Below are 22,362 nucleotides of genomic sequence, written 5' to 3'. Positions count from 1 at the left end.
GTGTGTGTGTGTGTGTGTGTGTGTGTGTGTGTGTGTGTGTGTGTGTGATTTTAAAACCTCAGCCCTGAAGATTTTCCTGTGCTTGCCAAATATAGATGCCAGCTGTCTCACTATGGCTACGACTGCCTCAGGGCTTATTCATCTTTCAGTGCCCAGGCCTATTTTGCTGTGGCAGCTGCTGGGAAACACTGCCTGCCCTCTGACAACAGGGGCTGTTCTGCCCAGAAGGCTGTAGGCCAGCTGGTGAGCGCTCCCTGCTCTTCTTGCCTCCACCCCTCTTTGGTTTAAGCAGAATGGAGCACAGTGTGGTTTGGCTCCAGGAGAAGGATGGTGACCAGCTGCTCAGTAAAATGGTGGCAACAGCCCCTAGCCCAGCTCTGCAGGGTGTTGCATGACTGTATGCCCAAATACGGTGATTTGGCTGGGCAGCCAGCTAGCCACTTTCTAGTACAGTCACCCCATTTTCATACATAATTGCCTGCACTGTGTACACAAAATGGGTATCGCTTTTTAAACCGTCTGACCTTGACCGTTATTTTTAGGTTTTTCCCCTCTGTCCTAACTTTTCTCTCCCCAATTGCCACTATACTCTTCCTTTCTACCTTCTTTCATCCTCTCCCTCCCTTTTGTTTCTAACTCCCTCTTTACTAACATCTTGTTTATTCACCACACCAATGATCTTCTTAACACTGGGGCTCTCCCCTTCCACATGTGCGTGAGGGCTACGTTGTGGAGGGTGGGCAGGAGCCAGAGTGAATCTGAAACTTTCACCCCTCCTTTTCTTGAAGTCAGTGGAACTACTCACATATGTAAAGTTAAACTAAGTGTTTGCAGGATCAGACCCCACATGTGGGTGAGTTGACACTCAGCCTTCCTTTTCAGTTACATTATTCAGAAAACATACATGATTGATGAGTAGGGTGAGTGGGAATAGTTTACTTGTCTGTCCTTTGGACTGTGAGCCGCACAAGGCAAGGAAACTGCCCTCTTCTCTGATGGAGCGCTCCTAAACCGTTGTAGCCACTATTAGAAAGAATTATTGAAAATAAATAATAATCCATGATGCAGCATGGAAAGATTGGGACAAAAAACAATGCTAGGATACTTGTAAGGAATTTCTACCATGGAAACCATCTTCAGAACCATTAACACAATCCTTTTCCAGCAGTTGCTGTACAAATAGCACTTTGCTATCAAAGGTTTCTGGTGACTTTTGTTCAGTTACTAAGCAGACTGTTCCAAAGGACCATTAGAGTAGCTTTTGCTGCCAGCTATCAAGGGCAAAATATTGGATGGTGTGTTGCATTCAGTGACTTTTTTTTTTTTTTTTTTGAGTCGATTGGCAAAATGTGCCATTTCCACAACAATATGTTCTGCTAGAAAATTTGCTGAGGCAGACACATGATATCAATGCAGTATAATGAGCTGTCAAGGGGAACGGCTCTCCTATTTGCAATACTTACTTACTGTTCTTTGACACATTGGATTGCAGGTCAGTTTTCCTTTTCATTCTCCTTATTTTAATGCATAAAATCAATATGCCTTTTTCTTCATCTAGGATTGCATTCAAGCCAAGGGTGATGTCTTGACTGTATTAACCTGAAGAGATGGCTGTTCAATGGTTCAGCTGCCTTTACTCCATTCCTTTGTCACCCTGCCCCCTCACATACATGAAACTGCATTGGTGACAAAGGTCACTGCACTGTGGTGGAATTTCTGATTAGTATAACTTTATTTTATAATGCATCTGTTACACAAACTGTGTCATCAGATGCCCTAGAGGATTAAATATACCTACTGAGTCAAAGGGAAAGAGAAATTGAGGCCTACACAAGGGAGAAGACCGCAAATCTTGTGGACCTATTTCAACTGTGTGTTTTGTAAAGTTCCACACATGCCTGTTTGGCTCAGTATGAAAATAAATGGATTTGAAAATATAGAGGTTAATCAATTAAGACAGAGATTTAGGGTGAACGTCTACATTTAATGGAAATAAATGAGAACTCTATGAAAAATATATATTTAAGGAGAACCACCCCAAAATGTTGTGTTAATGGTACAAAATTGTGTTTTGTATCGCAGCATATGAGCCCTTTCGTGATTATTGCTTAAACACATGTATCTGATCAAATGCTTCTTAGTTGCTCCTTATTGGATATAGGTCGTGGGGCAGCAGGTCGGATCAGGGACATAGCTGACAGCAAGGGTTTTTTGTTGTTGTTGTTTTTTAATGACATGCACACCAGCTGCCTCTTAGTTCCTGATTTATCAGAGCTTTCATATGTGAACTAGTAATTTCTGACGACATCTACTACTAATCAGTGTTAAGCCTGCATCTCTTAAACAGCCTACCCTTCATCAGACAATCTGTTAGCTCTCCAAACTCGCACAAGTCTTACTTTTAGACTTGGTTAGATATTATTAGATTTTTAAGGCCAGGCAGTACCCATAGATAATCTGCTCTGACCTCCTTTATACTACATGCTGCTGTATGCAGGTAAAACTGATATTTTTCATATATTCTGTTCTTTCTTGAGGTACAATGTTAATCAGATTTCTATGAACTCATATCCACATTGCTCCTTTGAAGTTCATATCAAAGGTGGATGTTTTCCCATGTTGCTCATCCACCACCCTCAGGAATAATGGCGTATTAAGCGTATATGGTGTGTCCTCTGACACTCTCGCTATTAAATCAGAAGTAAGTGTTTGAAGTTCCCCTACATGGTTCAGCACTGTTTCCTGTGAGGTTTATATTCAAAGTGGCATTCCATTTTACTTGACTTAATTCCATATTTGATATTATTGTACAGAGGAGTATCCCATATGGGGTATTTTTATGCAGCATATCACACAAATAAAGCAATATTATTTTCACTATAGGGGGCTTTCGTCTTAACAAAATTGAACATAGTGTTAAGCTACTTATTACATATTTATCCATACTAGGAATATACATATCACTGCTCTGTCAAAATACCTTAAAATCTGTTTATGAAGCTGGACATTTTTGACTTCTAGGGGAAAAAATAGTGTTTTGCAGATAATTTTAAACAATCTGCCTTAAAACAAAATCAACATTGTGTTGTAATCATAAACCAGTTCAATAGGGTATTTTCCCCCTCCAGCTTCAAAAAACTTGCAGTCACTTCCTTAACTAGAGCGCTGGGTGAGAATTGCCATTTGGAAACTGTCCCACTCTTTTACTCGGTTGGCAGCTGGTGGCTTTTGCTGACCGTGCTTCCTAGGGCTTTCCTACATGGCCAGTTAGTGTGCGGTAGGCAAGCCAGGGTGTGAATCTACAGCGCGCCAGCTTGCAGCTCTCTAACTCAGCATGTGGATACTTCAACAGCCATGCTCCAGGACTTTCACTGCGCTGTATCAGTCTCCACACCGAGTTAGCACATGCGAAACTGGAGCACTGTAGATTCACACCCTGACTTGCCACACACTAACTCACCATGTAGACAAGTCTCCCCAACTCTTTCATACGTTGTACTAATGCGCACAATCCTGTTACCCTGCCTTATTTTGTTTTATACGACCCCAAAAGACGTGATGCAACAGGAATTGGTCTCTATGTGCATCTGTATAAAAGAAAACATGGTGGGAGGGTGAGATATTAAATACCCCTGGATAGTTTATATAGTGGGAATCTTACCCTTTGTTTTTGCACTGTTTACAAAAAGCATCCTTTTCTCAAATGTTCAGGCAATTCGTACTTTACCATTTCCATGTTATTACTTTATTCTCAAATAGTGTAAGTCGACAAATGCAGTTGCCTCTCATTGATAGATCCTTGGAAGCATCCACTAACACATTTTGTATCTCTTGAAGTATTTTCCCGGAGTCCCTTCGGTGGCTGATGGCTACACAACAATTTGAGGCAGCCAAGAAACTTATTCTTCACTTCACTAACAAGAACGAGATGAACGTTGAAAGTGATATCAAAGGAGTGATGTCCGGTGAGTAGGTTTGCCCAACAAGTCAGGCAGTGGAAGTCCAGACATACGAATTGCTTTGTTTTTTGCAAGTATTCATGTGGCATAACTGCCCCGGATTAAATAATCAAGCCACCGTCTGTAAAATTACCCTATTTATTCATTCATTTATTTTACAATTGTTGAAATACAGTCCTGAACTCAGTAGCTGTGTTTAAATTACTCTGCTCATTGGATAGTCCTAGCAGTTATATTATTTCTCATTTTTCAGTGCAATATGTTTTTAGAGATGTCTCTCAATACATTTCACCATGGCTAGAGAGACCACCATTAGCCTTTTTCTATTAGCCTTTGTCTATAAATGAGATTATGCTCTTCAGAACACATTAATTTATTCATATCGAAAAGTGGCAGCAGCCAAGCAACAAATTCGAAGTAATATCCATTAAGCAGATCTAAAAATAGTCCCAATTTCTTTCCATTTCTTAAAATCTTACTTTGCTCGTCATTTCACTTTCCTTTTTAAGTCACTTTGAATTTTTAAGACAGTTTCCTGGTGATGGTCAAGGTAGCTTTTGTTGGAAATTTAAACCTGGTTGGCTGGTTGCTTGAAGCTTTTAAGAAAAGCGGACTGTTATTGTCGCTAAGATTGTCATTGACATGGTGATGTTATTGTCCTTCAGAGTGTTTCAGAAAGCGAAGGGCTTTATATGGCTCTGTCTGTGTACAATTATAACAAAGAAGAAAATTTTTCTGAAGCGCCTCCATCTCTGTTGTTGCACCTGTCAAATTCTTGTCAAGCTCCCCTTTACTCTTCAAAGCACTGGCAGTGCCCAGAAATACCCTTAGAATGTCCCTTAGAATCAGTATCTGAACAGTCACCCAGAAGCCAGCTAGTACATTTTTTCAGTGTACTTTTATGGCTTAACTGTTCTTCGGTTAAGTCTGCTCTCACTGCCCATCACTATGAATTAGTGCATTTCACCCCAGTACAGAAAACTCATTCAATACCTCATGAGCAACTGAAATCCCAATTAAACCCTTAACATGGGAATAGATTAATCCATAGGTTCTTGCGATGGCCTTCTCTGCACTCAGGTGAATTTTACCCACAGAGTGAAAAATGTCGCTATTGCACCAGAAGCTAATAGACTAAATGATACTCTTATCCTCAATATTTGTACATTAAAAATTGAAATCCTAGCCAGATGTTTGCTTCATCTTGGTATTTATACCAAGTGGTCTGTTATGTGCTGAGTATGGCCCAATCTACTCTGTTGTGATGCTTATTAGATTATAATATTGTTTTATGTATATATTGTGGTAAACTGTCAATATATATTCTATCTTAGATTACAGTATGTGTATGTAAATTATATGAAATATTAAAACTACATTAAAAAATGTTATTTAGGACTTAGGTTTTAAAATCAAGTATTAGAAAGTTAGGAAATACATTTGGCAACCTGAATTCTCCCTCATGGGCATCCAACCTGTTGAGTGAATGGGACAGGATAAAGTCTGTGATTCACAACTTAGCTCCTCTGGCACAATGGAACTTTCTATAATAAGGCTAAAGCTCTCCTGTGCAGGAGACAGAACTTTCTTGGGGGCTGGTCCAAAACTGTGGAATCAACTCCCCCAGGAATTAAGGACCATCACAAATCTCATCACCAAATGCAAGGTGCATTTTTTTTACCTTGCCTTCGCTAACATAAACATATAGCAGTGAGTGTGTATATATTATTGAAAACAAAACAAAAAAACACACAACTTCCAAAACAAAATACATGATAGATCAGGGGTCAGCAACCTTTTAGAAGTGGTGTGCCGAGTCTTCATTTATTCACTCTACTTTAAGGTTTCGCGTGCCAGTAATACAATTTAATGTTTTTAGAAGGTCTCTTTCTATAAGTCTATAATACATAACTAAACTATTGTTGTATGTAAAGTAAATAAGGTTTTTAAAATGTTTAAGAAGCTTCGTTTAAAATTCAATTAAAATGCAGAACCCCCTGGACGGGTGGCCAGGACCCGGGCAGTGTGAGTGCCACTGAAAATCAGCTTGCGTGCCACCTTCGGCACGCGTGCCATAGGTTGCCTACCCCTGTGATAGATCTTCCTCGTGTTGCTTAATGCACTGCTGGAAGGTGCTCAGATACTATACTGAAGAGGGTAGCCTGAGAACCTATATAGAATAGAATATCATGTCCTATGGAAAATATAATATGTGATCATGTAATTTAAAAACTGTATCATAATGCATACACACAAGGGGGGTCAAATTAAAGGCACACGGGCAACTTTAAAATCAGCATATCCAAACTTTATACTACAGATGCTCCTTGGGTTACACAAACCCAACTTGCGCAAATCCGGACTTATGGAAAAAGTTCCGTACGCTTTTTTTTTTGGGCATAATTGTTGGGTATACGTTCCCGACTTACAAAATTCGACTTATGCAAGGCGTTCCGGAACGGAACGCTTACGTAAGTCGGGGAGCGTCTGTATTTGAATTTGCAACCTAAATAACCTTTTTTAACTGTGGTGGAAGGGCTGATTTGTGTGTTTAATTTTTGTATGTTTACAATTTGTATTCAGTTTAGAGAGCTGCATTGACTTGAAATCCTATATTCATCTTATATTGTGTGATATGGCATAGGGCTAAGGCATTATATTAATTAAAAACACGGTTATTTTTAATATAATTTCCTGGTGGATTTTTTAAAAGGAAAAAGGTTAAAACAAATTCTGTCACATACAACTTGTGACAGACCCAGACCAGTGGGGTACAGGAGTCTGGTAGAGGGCAAATATACTGGTCACTGGATGAGTAGTTTTCTGTTCCCTGAGTGACCAGAGCAGGGGCTGCACTAGAGTAATCAGGAACCTGCTAGAACCAGTTAAGGCAGACAGGCTAATTAGGACACCTGGAGCCAATTAAGAAGAAGCTGCTAGAATCAATTAAGGCAGGCTAATCAGGGCACCTGGGTTTTAAAAGGAGCTCACTTCAGTTTGTGGTGCGAGTGTGAGGAGCTGGGAGCAAGAGGCGCAAGGAGCTGAGAGGGTGTGCTGCTGGAGGACTGAGGAGCACAAGCGTTATCAGACACTAGGAGGAAGGTCCTGTGGTGAGAATAAGGAAGGTGTTTGGAGGAGGCCATGGGGAAGTAGCCCAGGGAGTTGTAGCTGTCATGCAGCTGTTACAGGAGGCACTATAGACAGCTGCAGTCCACAGGGCCCTGGGCTGGAACCCCACATTTCACTGACCTGCAACTGAGTTGGTATAATTGTGGTTTTATAGATCTGCAGCTTTGTAGTAACCTAGATGTCCCAATGTCTCCACAGAGGCCGCTGAAAGAGCTGGAACGTGGCAGTTGCTGCTACTATAGGAGTATTAGCATTTTTCCAACATCCTCCAGCACTGTCTGTGATGCTTCCCAAGTATTTGAAAGTTGCCGCTTGCTTGATATCAATCCTGACATGTTAATGCTGAGCTGGCTGTAATGGAGGCTGCTTGTTGATAATGGGCAGGGACTTAGTTTTTTCTGGATTAATAACCAGCGCAATGTGTGTTGCTTCTTGCCAGAAGAGAGTGGCTCTTAGCTGCAGCAATTCACCAAACTGAGCCAGGGAGATGTCATTAGTGTAATTCGCTGTCTCAAAACAAACTGACATTCAGCTCGACACCACCGAGAGTGCCTCATCAACCTAATCCATCAGCCAGTCAGTGGCAATGTTGAGCAATGATGGTGACAAGATGCAGCCTTGCCAAACTTCTGTGGGAAATACGGACCCATGCCGTGTATCTGCCACTGATGCAAACACAGCTTTCTGTTCCATTCTAGGGCTCCTCTGTCAATGACAGTATCTTCCCAGGAATGCTGTATCACCTCATGACATCCCACAAACTTGCTCGATGCACTGACTGAGACCTGACAGAAGTCTATAAAAAGTGCTGCGCATGGCTTACTAAATTCAGCCATCTTCTCAAAAAGCTGTCTCCAGGTAAAGATCTGGCTGAAAGTGGAGGGACCAGGTCTGAAACTGCACTGAGTATCCCAGCCTCTGCCTCACAGTGCATCGCTGATTCGAGACACAAACTCAGAAGCAAAGACATTCCCTGGGACCAACAACAGTGTAATACTTCTAGCTGCTACAATTGGCCGTATCCCCATGTTTGACCAGAGGCAGAATAACACCCTTCTTCTAGTCATTGAGGATGATGTTAGCGTGTTAGATGGTCTGGAAGAATATGAAGCTGTGGCACAATACTCTCCTCTGTTACCCTACAGGGTCGGTGCGTTCACATAGTGAGGGCGTTTCTACTGAAGCTGACTGACCACCCTGTGACAATCCGCTCAAGTGTCCTTGAAGCTGAAAAGGTCAAGGGTTTGTGTCTGCCACTGGGGCAAAAATGACCAATGAAAACCTGGTCATCAGTGCAAAAGGGCCATCCTGGTATCTTGCATGTTGGCAGCAAATGAGGAAAGCAGATGCTTCTGCTTTATGTTTTAAGTGTCGAGTGAAGGATGGGCGATAAGCTTGTACTTGTACACAACAGATGTCGGGGGCAGCGTCTCAATATTGGTGCAGAAATTCCATATTTTCATTTTTCCTATTGTTGAGCTGTCCGCCAGTCTATTTTAACTGCCTTGTGTCTTCCAGCGGAAAAGACAGTGTATAGCTTTGCTTTAGCTAGGATCCCATTGTCCCTCAATATTCTGACTCACTATATTATCACACATAGCCCTGTGTGACAGAATTACACAATACATCTAAATGATAGACTGCTTCCGTAGGTCCCTAGCAAAGAAAATGTGAAGCAATCTGCAGCTGGAAAACCCACTGTAATTCTGCTTGTATGTTTCCATCAAATTAATATATGCAACACAACAGATCATTACAGCAACTACTTTAGTCACAGAAATGCCCTGAGGAAGTTCGTGAATGCTGATTCTTTATTATGGAGCTTGTAAGTGGGTGAACTCGTTTTCGGGTGGAGGGGGAAACTCCTTGGACTTGAATTTCAGTCCAAACAGTGAACAGATTCTGAGCCCTTTGTAAATTTCATGTTGTTCACACTACTTGGTGCAAGTCCTCATCTGTCCACTTGCTGATGACACTGCGACTCAAACTGCCTCAGTGTGCGCCTGAACCAAAGCCTATTGAAGTCAATGGGAAGATGGACCACATGATGAAAAAAAGTAAGGGGCAGAAGAATTAGAACCCCCTGGAAATTCACACAATAGAGCCCCTCGGGTGAATTAACCTCTTAAAGGGTCTCTCTGAAGGAATCAATGGAATGATTTGACAGCAGTCCCATCCACACCTGTAAAGGTACGCAGTCAGGGCAGCAAAACCTCATATAAGGTACATCTGCCCCAGAGCTGGAGGCATAATTTCCAGCTTGGGTAAACATATGCATTCTTTGATCACGCTATGTAGCCACGGCAGCACGAGGGGCTAGCCACCCAACTATGAAACTAGGGTTTCAGGTGGGCTCATACTCGAGTTGGCTATCCCATTCCGCCACTCAGACAGTTGTGGTTATGCTTCTATTTTTATCATGCTAGCTCAATCAGAGCTAGCATGGGTATATGTACCCAAGCTGGAAATTATACCTCCAGCTCCAGTGTAGACTTAGCCATAATCAACAGTGTCAAAAGCAGCTGAAAAGTCTAGGTACATTGGCAAAGACATCTGATCCTAAGTTATCAGTAGGAGGACAACCTTAACTAACAAGACCAGCACAGTCTCACGGCCATAACTGCACCAAAAAACAAACTAATGAGAAAAAACAAGCTTATCTGATGACTCTAGATGACTGCAAATTTGCATTGCTCCAACCTTCTCAGTAGCCTTGCACAGAGAGGTAATGTGGTGTTCGTTATAAGCTATACTTTTCTAAGAGACAGAATAAAGGAGAGAACTCCTCCTCTTCTGGTATTTTTATTTTTCATTGCTTAAAAGCCACCTTGTTTTTTGCCAGGAACAGTTTTTCATGAAGATATTTTGCCTTTACAAATCATATTGTCACCACCAATTAGACACCAAAGCATACTAATTAGAGTTGATTTGAAAAATGAAAAACTAGTTCACAAAGAATTTGAAATTTCTAAGTTCTTTTCATTTCAAACTTCATAATCACCCCTTTTTATTGATTTTTTTTTTTAATCAAAAAAACATTGTCGGCATTTTTGTTTACTAAAAACCTGTTTTTATACATGGAATATCTCTAAGCATGGTGATAACATTTTTATAATTTTGATAAACGTTTATTTAAATGTAACCTTTTTTCACAATAAAGGAATATTGTGAAAGTGTTGACAGGAAAAATTTTGCATTCAAAGAAGTAAATTTTTTATGGGAAAATCTTCCACCAGAACTAATCCAAGTGTTTCCTTTGGTGAGGCATACAAACAACCTGCATTTCAGGGTAGCTAAAAAACAAGTTGTTTTTAACCAAAGAAGGCTGTAAATCACAAGGAAGCATATAGATGACAGATCATCTTGAGGAAGGAGGAGAGGAACGGTTTGTTGAGGGATTTTGAAGTCACAAAACTCCATTCTGCCTGTACATTATTAAAGGATTGTATTCATTTTAAATAGTTTGTATATTGTGGTGATAGGATACACTCTACACTTGAGACAAAGGGTCAGATCCTCAGCTCATGTAAATCAGCATAACTCCATTGAAGTCACTAGAAGTGCACTGATTTACACCATGTCAGGATCTAGACCATTATTTACAGTTAAGTAAAAGGTGACTACATCACTGTTTTAGTTTATGCTCTGCTATGGGCTACTTGAAAGTCTATACTGGTAAATGTCTTAGTTTCAGACCTGATGCTTCCATGGAAACCTGCCTTTGTGTGTGTGTGTGTTTTATATATGGTGACGGAGACACTTTTGTAAATTCCTTGATTAAAAAATAACTACTTGACCAGACTGAATAACAAAAGTCCCTTCTTTACTTATCTCTGAATGAAAATCTAATCTGGAATGCCTCTCTTGACATTCAGGAGGCAGATGTTCATTTCCAAGAATCAGCATAAGAGCGTTGAAAAAATACTTAAAGTGTACAGGGAAAAAATGCAGATAGCAGAGAGTGAGTAATCCAATTCGAAATGAGAACTTCCAGGGAGTTCCATGTGACTCAGAAAAATAGGTGAAATTTGCAGCCTATTTCTAAATCACAGGAGCAGAATTGCTTCTGAAATAATATGCATTCCATAGTCCATTCAGATGTATTACTATGATGATATAATGATGACAAATGCTGTATGTCAGTATAGTTCCATATGTGCTATTTGGTTGTTTTTCAGTTGTAGGAAGCTACATTTAAAAAAAAAAAAATTAAAATAAGCGTGCAAAGTCAAACACTCAAAAGTTAGGAATAGATTGCCTGTGCAGCCTTAATTTGGCCTCCTTGTGTTTGTGCTATGAAACAATCTTTAATTACATGATCACAAGTTATTTTTTCCACAGGACCCTTGCCTTCCTCAGTGCACAGGATGGACGATTCTCCTGGAATGAAGCTGTTGTCTGTAGGATCCCTACCTCATTTGTTGCAGAAGTTGGAAGGTGTGTAGTAAATGAGGCAGAGGATTGCAGGAGGAGAAAGAACAGTGTCATGATTAAGGCAGCTGAATGCTGCCCTGCAGCACTGGATTCTATCCCTGTCTCTGCCACAGAGTTCCTCTGTGATTCTGGCCAAGTCACTTAAACCAAACTTTTCACTGGTGGCCATTAATTGTGTTCCTCATTTTCTGGGTGCCTGGCTTGATACCCTGGGGTCTGATTTACAGATGAGCTGAGCATTATCAGCTGTAGCTTAAGTTAATGGGAGCTATGATTTGAACATGTAATGTGCTATATAATGCTAAGTACTCTGAAAAATCAAGGCCTAAGTTTTTTCCAGGGGGGCACCAAAAATGTTGGATATCTTTGACCATTTCAGCCTAAAACTCTGTGCTTCAGTTTCCCATCCATAAAATGGGGGTGGTAATACCCCTAGGGTCACTGAAAAGTTGTAAAGATAATTTCATTCATCTTTGTGAAGAGTTCAGGTGCTCTGGTGAGAGCACCATAGAAATGCCCACAAGGAAACTAATAATTTTGTATTCAATACAGGGTTTGGATGATGTGCATGAAATAAGGCCTAAGGCCACACATTGAACAAGGAGGATAAAAAGAAATATTAAATAACCCCCCCATTCACAGCATAAAGAGGAAATCTTGTGGAAAAAAATAGCATGTGATCCTGTAATTAAAGACTGTATCATAATGCGTACACGCAAGGGGACTGAATTAAGGTTGCAAGTGAAACCTTTAATCTGGCACTTCCTAACGTGTGTTTGGAACCTTAATGTTCTTTAACATTGATTTTAAAAAATGTAATTTACTACGGATGGGCATCATGGGCTAATAAAATTAATACAGGATAGGGAGTCAGGAACCCTTGAGTTGTAATCTTATCTCTGCCACTGACTGGCTGTTTGGTGAGCAGATTACTTTCCCTCTCTGTGCCTCAGATCTCCCTCCTGCAAAATGGGTGTTGTGAGGATTAGTTCTCTGTAAAAATACTTTGATGGTGAAAAGAGCTGTGAAAGTGTTTAAATGTTATTGCTACTAACATTTGAAAGTGTAAGGTATGCATGTCCCCCTCCAGGGCTCTAGAATCAAACCATGCCCATGGACTACAGGTGGTTTTGAATGTCCTTTTGCTGGGCTTTGGTTGACGAGCTTTGCTTCTTTCTCTTTGTCACAAGGCAGAAGGGAAGAGGTAGGTTAAAAGCATTATAGATTTTGGGTTGGTAATAATGGGCTCAAGTTAGTTTCATCTGAAAGCAGCACGTCTGAAATGCAGAGAATCCCATGAAAATTCAACAGCTTCAAAGTTTGTACAGAGGAATCGGAGGCTGATTTATTTTTTTCATGAGGCCGTTATAGTTCCTAATGAATAGTTCTAGTTTCCACTGAAGTTATAAAGAGCTTCCTTGTTCATCATTTTCCTGCTCTTTCCCTGAGTGGAAATGTTACAAATAGTGATGCTGTGGAGAACAGGAAGGCATATAATGGGGCTGTGAGTGATGAGTAAAGGAAGCTTCATACCCAACATCTTAATGAAGAAATAAAAACTGAAATGTTAAATGCAGGTTGTTTTTAATGGGGGAAATCCAGTGCAGAATCATCAAGAACATTATTCTGTTGCAATACACCTATGATAGTAATGGCTTTTTACAATAGGTGATCTCCAATACCAGCTTGTTGGTTTCTGGTTGATTTTAAGATGACATTGACCTATAAAACTTAAATGATCTGGGATCTACTTAAGTAACAGACCAGTCATACTCAGACCTCAGTGATTCAGGAGCCAAATTAGCGATCAACATTACCCCAAAAAGCCACAATAGTGTAAATTAAACCGTATGAAAGGGATATATAAAATGTTATCAACTACAATTGGTTAATAACGTAGTAAAAGCATTCTGATTGGTTAATAACTTAGATTGGTTAATAATTTAAATCACACAAGGTTTTCATATCATGTGCTGCAAAGAGCCACAGGAGACACATTAAAGAGCCACTTGCGGCTCGAGATCCTCAGTCAGAGTATCACTGTAATAGACCATCGCTATCCCCATGACATACTACTACACTTAGTCAGTCGAGGCACCTTAGATAGAGCCTTGTTGGTATAAAAGAGAGGGGCTACAGGCAGGCTGTTCTTCTTCAGGACTTAGTAAATCGGTTTGTTTATGTATTTTTAAGAGTTTGCCAAGGGCTCCTAGAGTTCAGGAGGGGTACTTTTTTGTTTACTGTAGTATAAACTTAAATGGGAAGTCAATACTGTAGTTGGAGAGTCTTTGCAGGCTAAGTAGCTAATCTGTTGCTATCAATTAGAGCTTGAATGTAAATCAACCTTGCTCCCTACTTGGAGAATACCTGGTTATAAATATGAACTATGCAGGGGAGGAAAATGTAAAAATAATAGAGTGGGAAAGGGTAGATGACTTTGAAGCTTACTGAGAGTATTTCATTTGTTTGCAATCCAGTGACTGTAACCTCTGCATCTGAAATTTTAGTGCTAATAGTCATTAGCACTAAAGTCTCATTTAGAGAGGATAACTGGCTGGGTTTGTGACTGGAGCATTTTACTGGGTGCTGTGCATATGCTCAGGTCTGCAGTTTGAGGTTGTCGGAGAAAACCTACTTCCACAAGGTTATGTGTTCAGATGGTGCAACCACATCTGGAATATATTGCTGGGTGTCCTCATCATAACAAACCAGAGAGAGTTCGGAGAAAAACAACAAAGTGGGAGGATTAGGAGAGTTTGAGAAGATTGATACATAAGGAAATATTGAAAGGATTGAGTACGTGTAGCATGGATGAGTGATGATTAATAAGGGAGATAATGGTCTACAAATATCTAAAGAGTGTAAAAATCAGGAATGGAGAGGAATTATTTGGGATGGCATAAGAGGTATGATTGAGTTAATATCATCCCATTAAGAGAGGCAAAATTTAAGCTAGAGATCCGCAAAAATATATTGACCATTAGATCCACTAAAACTCTAAAATAGTCTCCCAAAGAAAGAGGTGGGAAGTGCCTTTTGCTTGAGAAATTTAAAACTAGACTGGACAAAGCATTAAAAATGCACTGTAGGGAGCAATCCTGTACTAGCAGGGGACCATCTTTTTTCTTGTGTTTCTACAGAACCTAGCACACTCTGGTCCCTAGTTGCTAACGTAATACAAATAATTATTATGAATAATAATATGACCAACTTACTTTTTTCTGATCTCTGTATTTTGTGATTTTGTCATCTGGTGTGTTCTGCTGCATTTTGTGGATTAGCAATTGAAAGATTTCAAATGTAATTATGAGAACAGCGTGACAGCATCCTCATATCTCTTTCCTTTAAAATGTGTCTCATAGTTAGTGTTTGAACTCTTGCCTAGTGTATCTGTGGGCAGTGAAGAACATGGATAATTAGATTACAAAATAGCATTTCTCTATTGGTGTGGGGGATTTTCCTTGCAAAAGATAGATTTTCCAGATAATAGCAGACAAGTCTGTTCTTTGTTTGTCCCTCTTCTCCCCCACCCCATTACCTTCATTTTCTTTACTTCCCCAGTGGTTTTCATTCATCTTCTTTGATCCTGAATCCCTTTAAAAGGTTGGGGAAGATGGAGGTACTAGAGACAGCCAGACTGTTAATATATGTCTGAAGTGAGCTGATGCAAACTACTGTGGGAGGCTGGGTTGCAGTTTTATAAGCAGTCAGTATATATTGTGACTAGTCCAAGACTTTTTGGGTGACTTTTTGAATGCATAAATAGGGAATCTTGAGTAGGAGTACAGAGGTTATTTTACCTCTCTATTTGGCACTGATGGGACTATGCTGATAAATTGGAGAGGGTTCAGAAAAGAGTCACAAGAATGATTAAAGGATCAGTGTTGCTAATTAGGACTAAATACACCAGAACCTCTGCTAGTGTATCAGGCAACTTGACATCTCTCAAGGACCATCCATCTACATTCCATCCCTAAGGCCCCAATTTTTATTTTTATTTTTGCATACAATGTTTAAATTGTGACTAGCATTGGAATCTGCAGGGAGCCACATGCAGCCCTCCAAGACTGCAGAGAGGATCAACAACACATGGAAGGATAAGAGAAAAACAAATCAAGGAGTGAGAGAGAGTGTGTAGGGTGTGGCATCCCCAGAACTCTGAGACAGGAGGGGAGGAGAACCCTACTGTCCCTCTTCCCAGAACATCCAGAATAAAATCTGAAATCCACTGGCTACTCTGCTCCCCCACTACCAAGAGAATGACCTTCTGTTTTGTTTCAGAGCTGGAGAAGGAGCTTACCAGGAGGCCCAAGAAGGTCTGCATTGTTAAAGTGGTGGGAACCAGGAACCTGTGGAAAAACATTGTAGTATTGTGTGTGAACTCGTAAGTCCAACATATTCCTGTCAAGTATGTTGAATGTTTTCTCTGTTGGTAAACTGAAAGTAGATGTGGACGGTGATGGAAATATGGAGGCTCTTCTGCCCCATTACAGGACCCTTAACCCAGTGTCTTAGAGAGCTGATCTTTGATAAGAAGAGTGAGTTCTACCAGAAGAGTGATCTCGTGTAGAAGCTTAAGGAAGTAGTCATCTGACATTTTAAGCTGTGGAGCAAAAAGCATAAGGTGCTTTCTTGGGAATGGTAGCCGTGCAAGTGCATTGTTGTGTCCGTGACCAACTGTATATTTCTGTCTTGCACAAACTTGCTACTCTGGGTAGGATTTTCCGAATGACAAGAGCACAAGTTCATTGACTTTCACATGAATTCCACCCTCCCCTCCCAGTTTCAACAGGACTTGTGCTCCTAAGTCACTTAGGATACATCTACACAGAGTTTTAAAATCATGGTCGTGAGTCTCAGGCCCTGAGTCTACAGACTGGGGCTCATGCCACAGCGCTAAAAACAACTGTGTAGAGGTTTGGACTCAGCTGTAGCTCAGGCTCTGAAACCCGAGGAGAGGAGTGAGCTTTTGAGGCTGAGCTCCAGCCCAAGCTGCAACGTCTGCACTGCTGTTTTCAGCACCGTAGCACAAGCTCCAGTCTGTACACCTGGGCTCTGAGACTCACTGCCACAGGGTTTAAAACACAGTGTAGATGTACCCATAGGTGCTTTTGAAAATCCCACTTTATACCTCAAATGGATAATGTCAAGGAAGCAGATCAATCCGAACTGGTTAATGTCTTTGGTGCATTCGATGGTGTCCTTTTTTAATTTAAACCAAATTGTTCAGTAGTTTCGTGTTGGGTCTTGTAAGTTTCTCTCAAGTGAGAGGTCAAGCTGTAGATTTCCATTATCCTGAATTAAAATTAATGGCTACCAGTTTAATTTGCAGGTCTTAAATTATCTGGGAGGTAGAGGGGAGCAAGTGAGGTGAAAAGTCTAAGGATATTGCCATCTTATCCTGACTTTATTTCAAATAAAGCACAGGGGAAAGGAGAAAATAAGCACATATGGTTGATTTGAATGTAATCAATTGCAGAATTATAACACTGTTTGCATAATTTATCTACAATCTGTTTAACATTTTCTAAAATGTAATGGATTAATTTGGCAAAGGAAGAAGTTGCCTGGCAATAAATACTAAGCTGTGGCCTGTATAGCAGCGGACCATGATGTCCTGAAAATTGGACAAAAAGGACTTCAGTTCCTCCAAATCATTAAAGGGGTATACAGGGAAAGTGCACTTTCTCAAACACAGTAGTGTGACACCTACATTCTCAGGCCTCAATCTGGCAAATATCTACATGAGTGAAGTTAAGCATGTGCTTAAGTGTTTGCAGGATCAGGCCCTGATTGAGAGTTATTTCACACAAAACTGGGAAAGCTTCTCAAGTGTGTAATAAAAGTAAATGTACGGTCTTGAAATCTATTTCAAAATTACCCTAACTACTTTTGAGGGTGGGGAAGGGAACAGGGGAAAGTGAGGGGGCAACGATAGTGGAGTTTCCTAGTATGTCAGTTATATAAAGTGCCCATTTGGATCATCTGTGTGATTTTTAAATTGGAATGGAGTGGTGGTAGTAAGACCAGAAATTGCCTAGAAAAATTATGTGTAGAAATATATGTTCCCTGCCCATAGTTGGAATTTCCACTTGATTTTAGGGCCCCAACCTGTAATCTTCACTCACATGAGACGTTAGTGACCTATGATTATGAATTGCAGCATTGGATCAACTGATCCTGCCTGGGTGAGGCCCATTGACTCTAAAGATCTGTCTGTGCTGAATCAGTTGCCTGTTTAGCGCCTTAATTTACAGTGTCGGTTGGTGAAAGAAGTGGTGGGCTTTTAAGAACCACTGCGGTGGCCTCATGCATTTTGGAGCAATTTTTTTGCTGCTAGACTGAGTTTATAGCTACAGTAATTCAAGTGGATTTATGAACATTGTCTTTGTATGAATTCCCCCCTCAGCCACCCCACTTTTAATTAGACTTGTTTGGAAATTCCCAAGACCAGAATAAAAGCAACACAAAGGATGATTTTTGGGCCATTGTCAGTGGAGAAGTTTTGCATTCTTTGAAGACTGTGAATCAAATTTGTGTTTGTCAGGCAGATCTCAAGTTTATTTTAGGGAAAGAAGAGCCTATTTTTCATTATTATTATTATTATTATTATTATTATTATTATTATTATTCCTCCTGCATCATGTAGTCTGTCCTGAGATTCAGGCAGGTGTGAATTTTGGGAAAAATAAGACATTTCAGGGGAGAAAGAGGAAATTTTTTTCAGAGCACGTTGATTTATTTAAAAAAAAAAAGGCAACTGTTTGAATCTCCTCAGAATTGTAGGATGTTAGAATAAATCCCGGGGATGTGGATTAAAGGGAAGAGCACAGGTAATAAATTGTATAATGAATTCATTTATCTCATGGGCCTTCCGTTTATCACATGGATATCATCTCTGCATATATTTGTGTAATATATTAGTGTTGTCTAGTTGCGTATTAAATAGTGTTTGTAAGATAGCAAGCACCAGAGTTAAGACAGAAAATAAATTATGTACCGATTATTCTGTAGATTTCGGAAGCAAATGAAATTTTGTACAAGAATAAACAACTCTGTGTCCTGTAGTGCATTCTGTCAGTGTAAAACATGTCAATTCTGCAGTTCCAAAAGGTGCACGTTTCTATCTTGGCTTTCACTGTCTGCTATGCACAGGGCTGTCATTCATGTAGCTGTTATAAGTCCCCACTGTTTGTTTATTTAAAAAAACAAAAAAGCTTTCCGTAGTTTGGTTTCCATAAAAATTGTTTCGAAATCCTGAAATTAAGTAGGATAGATGGTGTAACATACTAGCCATTCATTCTGGAGACCTAGGCCCAAATGTGGCTTAATGATGCAGATATGCAGGGCCGTCTCCAGGCACCAGGCACCCAAGCTGGTGCTTGGGGCGGCACCTGGAGGGGGGGCGGCGCGGCGCTCTGGCCGCCGGGGGGAGAGCCAAGCCCCAGCCTGGGCTCGCCGCCCTCTCGCCGCCCTGCCACCGGCGCTCTGGCCGCCGGGGGGAGAGCGGAGCCCCCGCTGGGGCTCCAGCCGCCCCCCCCCGCCCCGGCTCCGGCAAAAAAGGGGCGGCAAAAAAGCCAGAGCCGGCCCTGCAGATATGGAATGAATTTGGCAATATTTAGCCTGCTCCTTAGTTACTGTAGCAGGTCCACATTACCTAAATGCTACAGAATTTGCCACAGATATGAGGCCCTTTTCTGGGAGAGGTGTAGCACTAAAATACACCAGTAGCTCTGTCAGCGCATGAAATGATTTTACATTGCACTAAGGTCTGGCACTATCCAGATGAATCTCACCGCACCCACCATTTATTTTTTTAATAAATATTTGAAACAGAGGAGAAATGGTCAATAGAGGAACCTGTTTTCATGTAAAAAATAAGTGAAAGAAATTGATACTGAAGTATGGCATGAATCACAATTCAAGCCATAGATTTTCTGTTTCATAACAGTCATAGTAACAAATTAAATACAGGTTCAGTATGTCACTTTAAATATTCATTTTAAAAGTTATTTTGGCAGCAGCACTACCTTGGGGAGTGAAGTTACTATCTGTGGTGTGATCTGTTTTGTATTAAGCTTCCTTGCTGCCCAGCCATACAGCCCTTCTTCATAAAACTGATCACAGCAGAACTCATTCTAAAGGCCATGGGTCGGATGTTAGATCGTAACAGACGTCTATTAAATTAATCTGAAGGCAGCTTCTGATTGGTTTTCATGACTGATTTCAGGTTGCTTCCAATCACATAATAAAAATGTAATCTCACATGGCTTGATTTGGGAACTGCTGTGGCTTAGCACCTATTAGAATCAGGTCAGTTGATCACAAGTCTTTTGGTTTGGTCAATTTTTGATCATTGTTTATTTGTATTACAGTAGAACCTTGAGGCCTCAAAGGAGATCCAGCCCCCAGTGGGCTCGGTGTTGTATAGGCTTAGTAAGAGAAATCCCTGCCTCAAAGCGTTTGTTTTTCCCTTTTCTTTCCAGCTCCTTGTTGCATTGCAATATTTGCCTGCCTGTTCAGAAGTGGTCTCCCATTGTCACTTTCTGTCTCCTCTAGGCTGACCGGGTTTGGGATACATCACTGCTTTGCAAAAAGCATGATGGGTCATGAAATGAAGAACTCGAACCCCCACCATTTCTATACAGACTACTATACCATGGCAGGGATTGCCCTGGCCTCCTGCCTGGCTATGTGCCCGGTCGTTGGGTTTCTAGGGCGAAGAGGGGGACTGCTGCTGTTCATGATTCTCACAGCTCTGGCATCGCTTCTACAGTTAGGCCTTCTCAACTGTAAGTGACTTGCACCTCGATACTGGTCAGAGAGCGTTACCTTGCAAAGCTGCCTGAGGCTGTTCTCAACTGACATATGGAAAAACACCTGTCTGTTGCAGAACAGAAGAGCAGTAGATTAGCTCTCTGTGGATGGTGCAGATTCACATGCTGTACAATCCCATTGAAAGCAATAGGGAATGTAAGTCACTGTAGATTTGGACCCATTCTCTATACATATTCAAGTACAATGAAACTCTTTTGTTCTCCCTCCAATTTCCCCTTTATTCTTTCAGTTCATTGTTCTAGGTGCAGGGATTTATTCCTGTAGCAGAGCTCAGAGCTAGTCACCCACGCTGAGAAGAGTTAAAAACAGAGTGCATTTCAATCTCTGATGATGTGTCAAAATTGATTGTCTGGGTTTTAAAAGGAAAAAAAAAATTTTTTTTGTGGTCTTAAGAGAATGCGTGGAAATGGCATACAATTTTTACCAGATTTTTTTTTTTCTCCAAGGAGGCTCTAAAGGAAATTGGTTTCCCATTCTTGGTTCCCTCCTCTTTCTTAGATTTTCTGACCTGCAATGAGCCTGCTTAGGAAGTTGAATTGATTGATGGCAGAGTCCCAAAATTTCCATCCTCTTATAATTGCAAAAGAGGCAGTCTCTAGCAGAGACAAGAACAGTGAATACCAGGTCTGTGGGTTGATGCTGGGTGGGTTCAGGTTGTTTCTGGTTTTGCCACTCTTACAAAACTAGTAAAAAAAAAAAAAAAAAAAAAAAAATGTGTGTCTGAACATCTGTCAAATTGCCTTTTGGAGAAAAAGCCAGAGGGGAACATGTCTCACTACTATGAAGTTATTGGGAGCAGACCCACCCAAACTGGAGGTGTGTTCTCTATCTCCTCCCTCCCCCTTGGTAAATTTGTGTGGCCACACATTGGCCATACACAGGTAGCAGTGTAATTAAGACATATGTATAGCATATGCATGTGTCTAAGTAATTACTGTCACACTGCCTGCTATGGAACACAGCTAAGAACACCAATCTCAGGTCAGACTGCCAGAATACAGGGCATATACCCCAGACTGGTAGTTTAGTCTATCATAAGACTTCATCAAGCCAGTAACAAAAATGTGCTTCCAAAATACTGTACTACTTATTATGAAGCCAAAGATAGTTCTCTTTGGGACCTCTAGCCCCTTGTGCACCACCCAGACAAACCAGACTTCTGTGGTAAATGATTATTAAAACCAGAAATTGTATGTATTAACTTCCTCCAGTTCCATAAACCAGACACCCACCTGAGGTCAATATATACTTCAGGATCTTACCAAATAGCATGCTGCAGTCAATCTTTAGTAAACTAACTAAAGATTTTTTAATAAAAAAAAGAAGAGTTATAAATTATTAGTGAATCATATACATTGCAGATGATGGCAGAGTTTGCAGATCAGGAGAATAGCAGTGATGTTAAATCTGCTATCTTGCAGTAAGTCTCCCTGGATCACCCAAAAGATTGGAGGTCCTCAGTCCATGTTCAAAGCTTCCCTTTGTTAGAAATCATAGTCCAGAGATGTGGAGCAGGCAAGAGGCAAGGACATGATATCACAGTCTCCAATTTATACCCCCCAGTCCATGTACCTGGAAGGTTACTGGCACAAACATGGGAGTCAGGGATCACATGTTCTGTGTGCCCTGGCTGAGTCATGAGGCATCCATGGTCTACATATTCTCTGAGGCATAGGGAGGGGCCCTTCGGAAGAGTTGATTTTTCCTTAATGGTCCATCAACCATGGCTCGCTGGTCTTGATGTAAATCTGTCTTGTGGGTGTTACCCAGGAACACAATATGTTTGAGATATAGCAAAGATTCATAACTTCACATACAATGATAATACACGCATATAAACAGGGTAACATTGTTCAACAGATTACAACTTTTCCAATGACACCTTAAAAGGCGTGCTTTGCATAAGATTTATCACAATTGTGCAACAGTGTTGATACATCAGTGGTGATATGTAAACATGGTCATCTTCCTTTTAAAACAGCGTCACAATAATACTCTGCAT

General features: G+C 40.7%; 1 protein-coding gene across 1 annotated transcript in view; it reads left to right on the top strand.

Moving 5' to 3' along the window:
• LOC113407926 (solute carrier family 22 member 23-like) overlaps positions 1–22,362 on the top strand; it is a 176,748-nt gene that overhangs the window by 139,868 nt on the left and 14,518 nt on the right. Inside the window, exons 5-7 of the mRNA XM_026658906.1 lie at positions 3,838–3,965; positions 15,804–15,906; positions 20,082–20,314. Of these exons, the coding sequence (XP_026514691.1) occupies positions 3,838–3,965; positions 15,804–15,906; positions 20,082–20,314 (464 nt within the window). The remainder of the gene's footprint in view (positions 1–3,837; positions 3,966–15,803; positions 15,907–20,081; positions 20,315–22,362) is intronic.

Source organism: Terrapene carolina, unplaced genomic scaffold (genome assembly GCF_002925995.2).
Source record: "Terrapene carolina triunguis isolate 2854851 unplaced genomic scaffold, T_m_triunguis-2.0 Scaffold57, whole genome shotgun sequence".
In the NCBI taxonomy this organism is placed as follows: Eukaryota; Metazoa; Chordata; order Testudines; family Emydidae; genus Terrapene; species Terrapene triunguis.
Note: the sequence above shows the minus strand (reverse complement) of the source record. Positions and strands in the feature narration are given on the sequence as shown.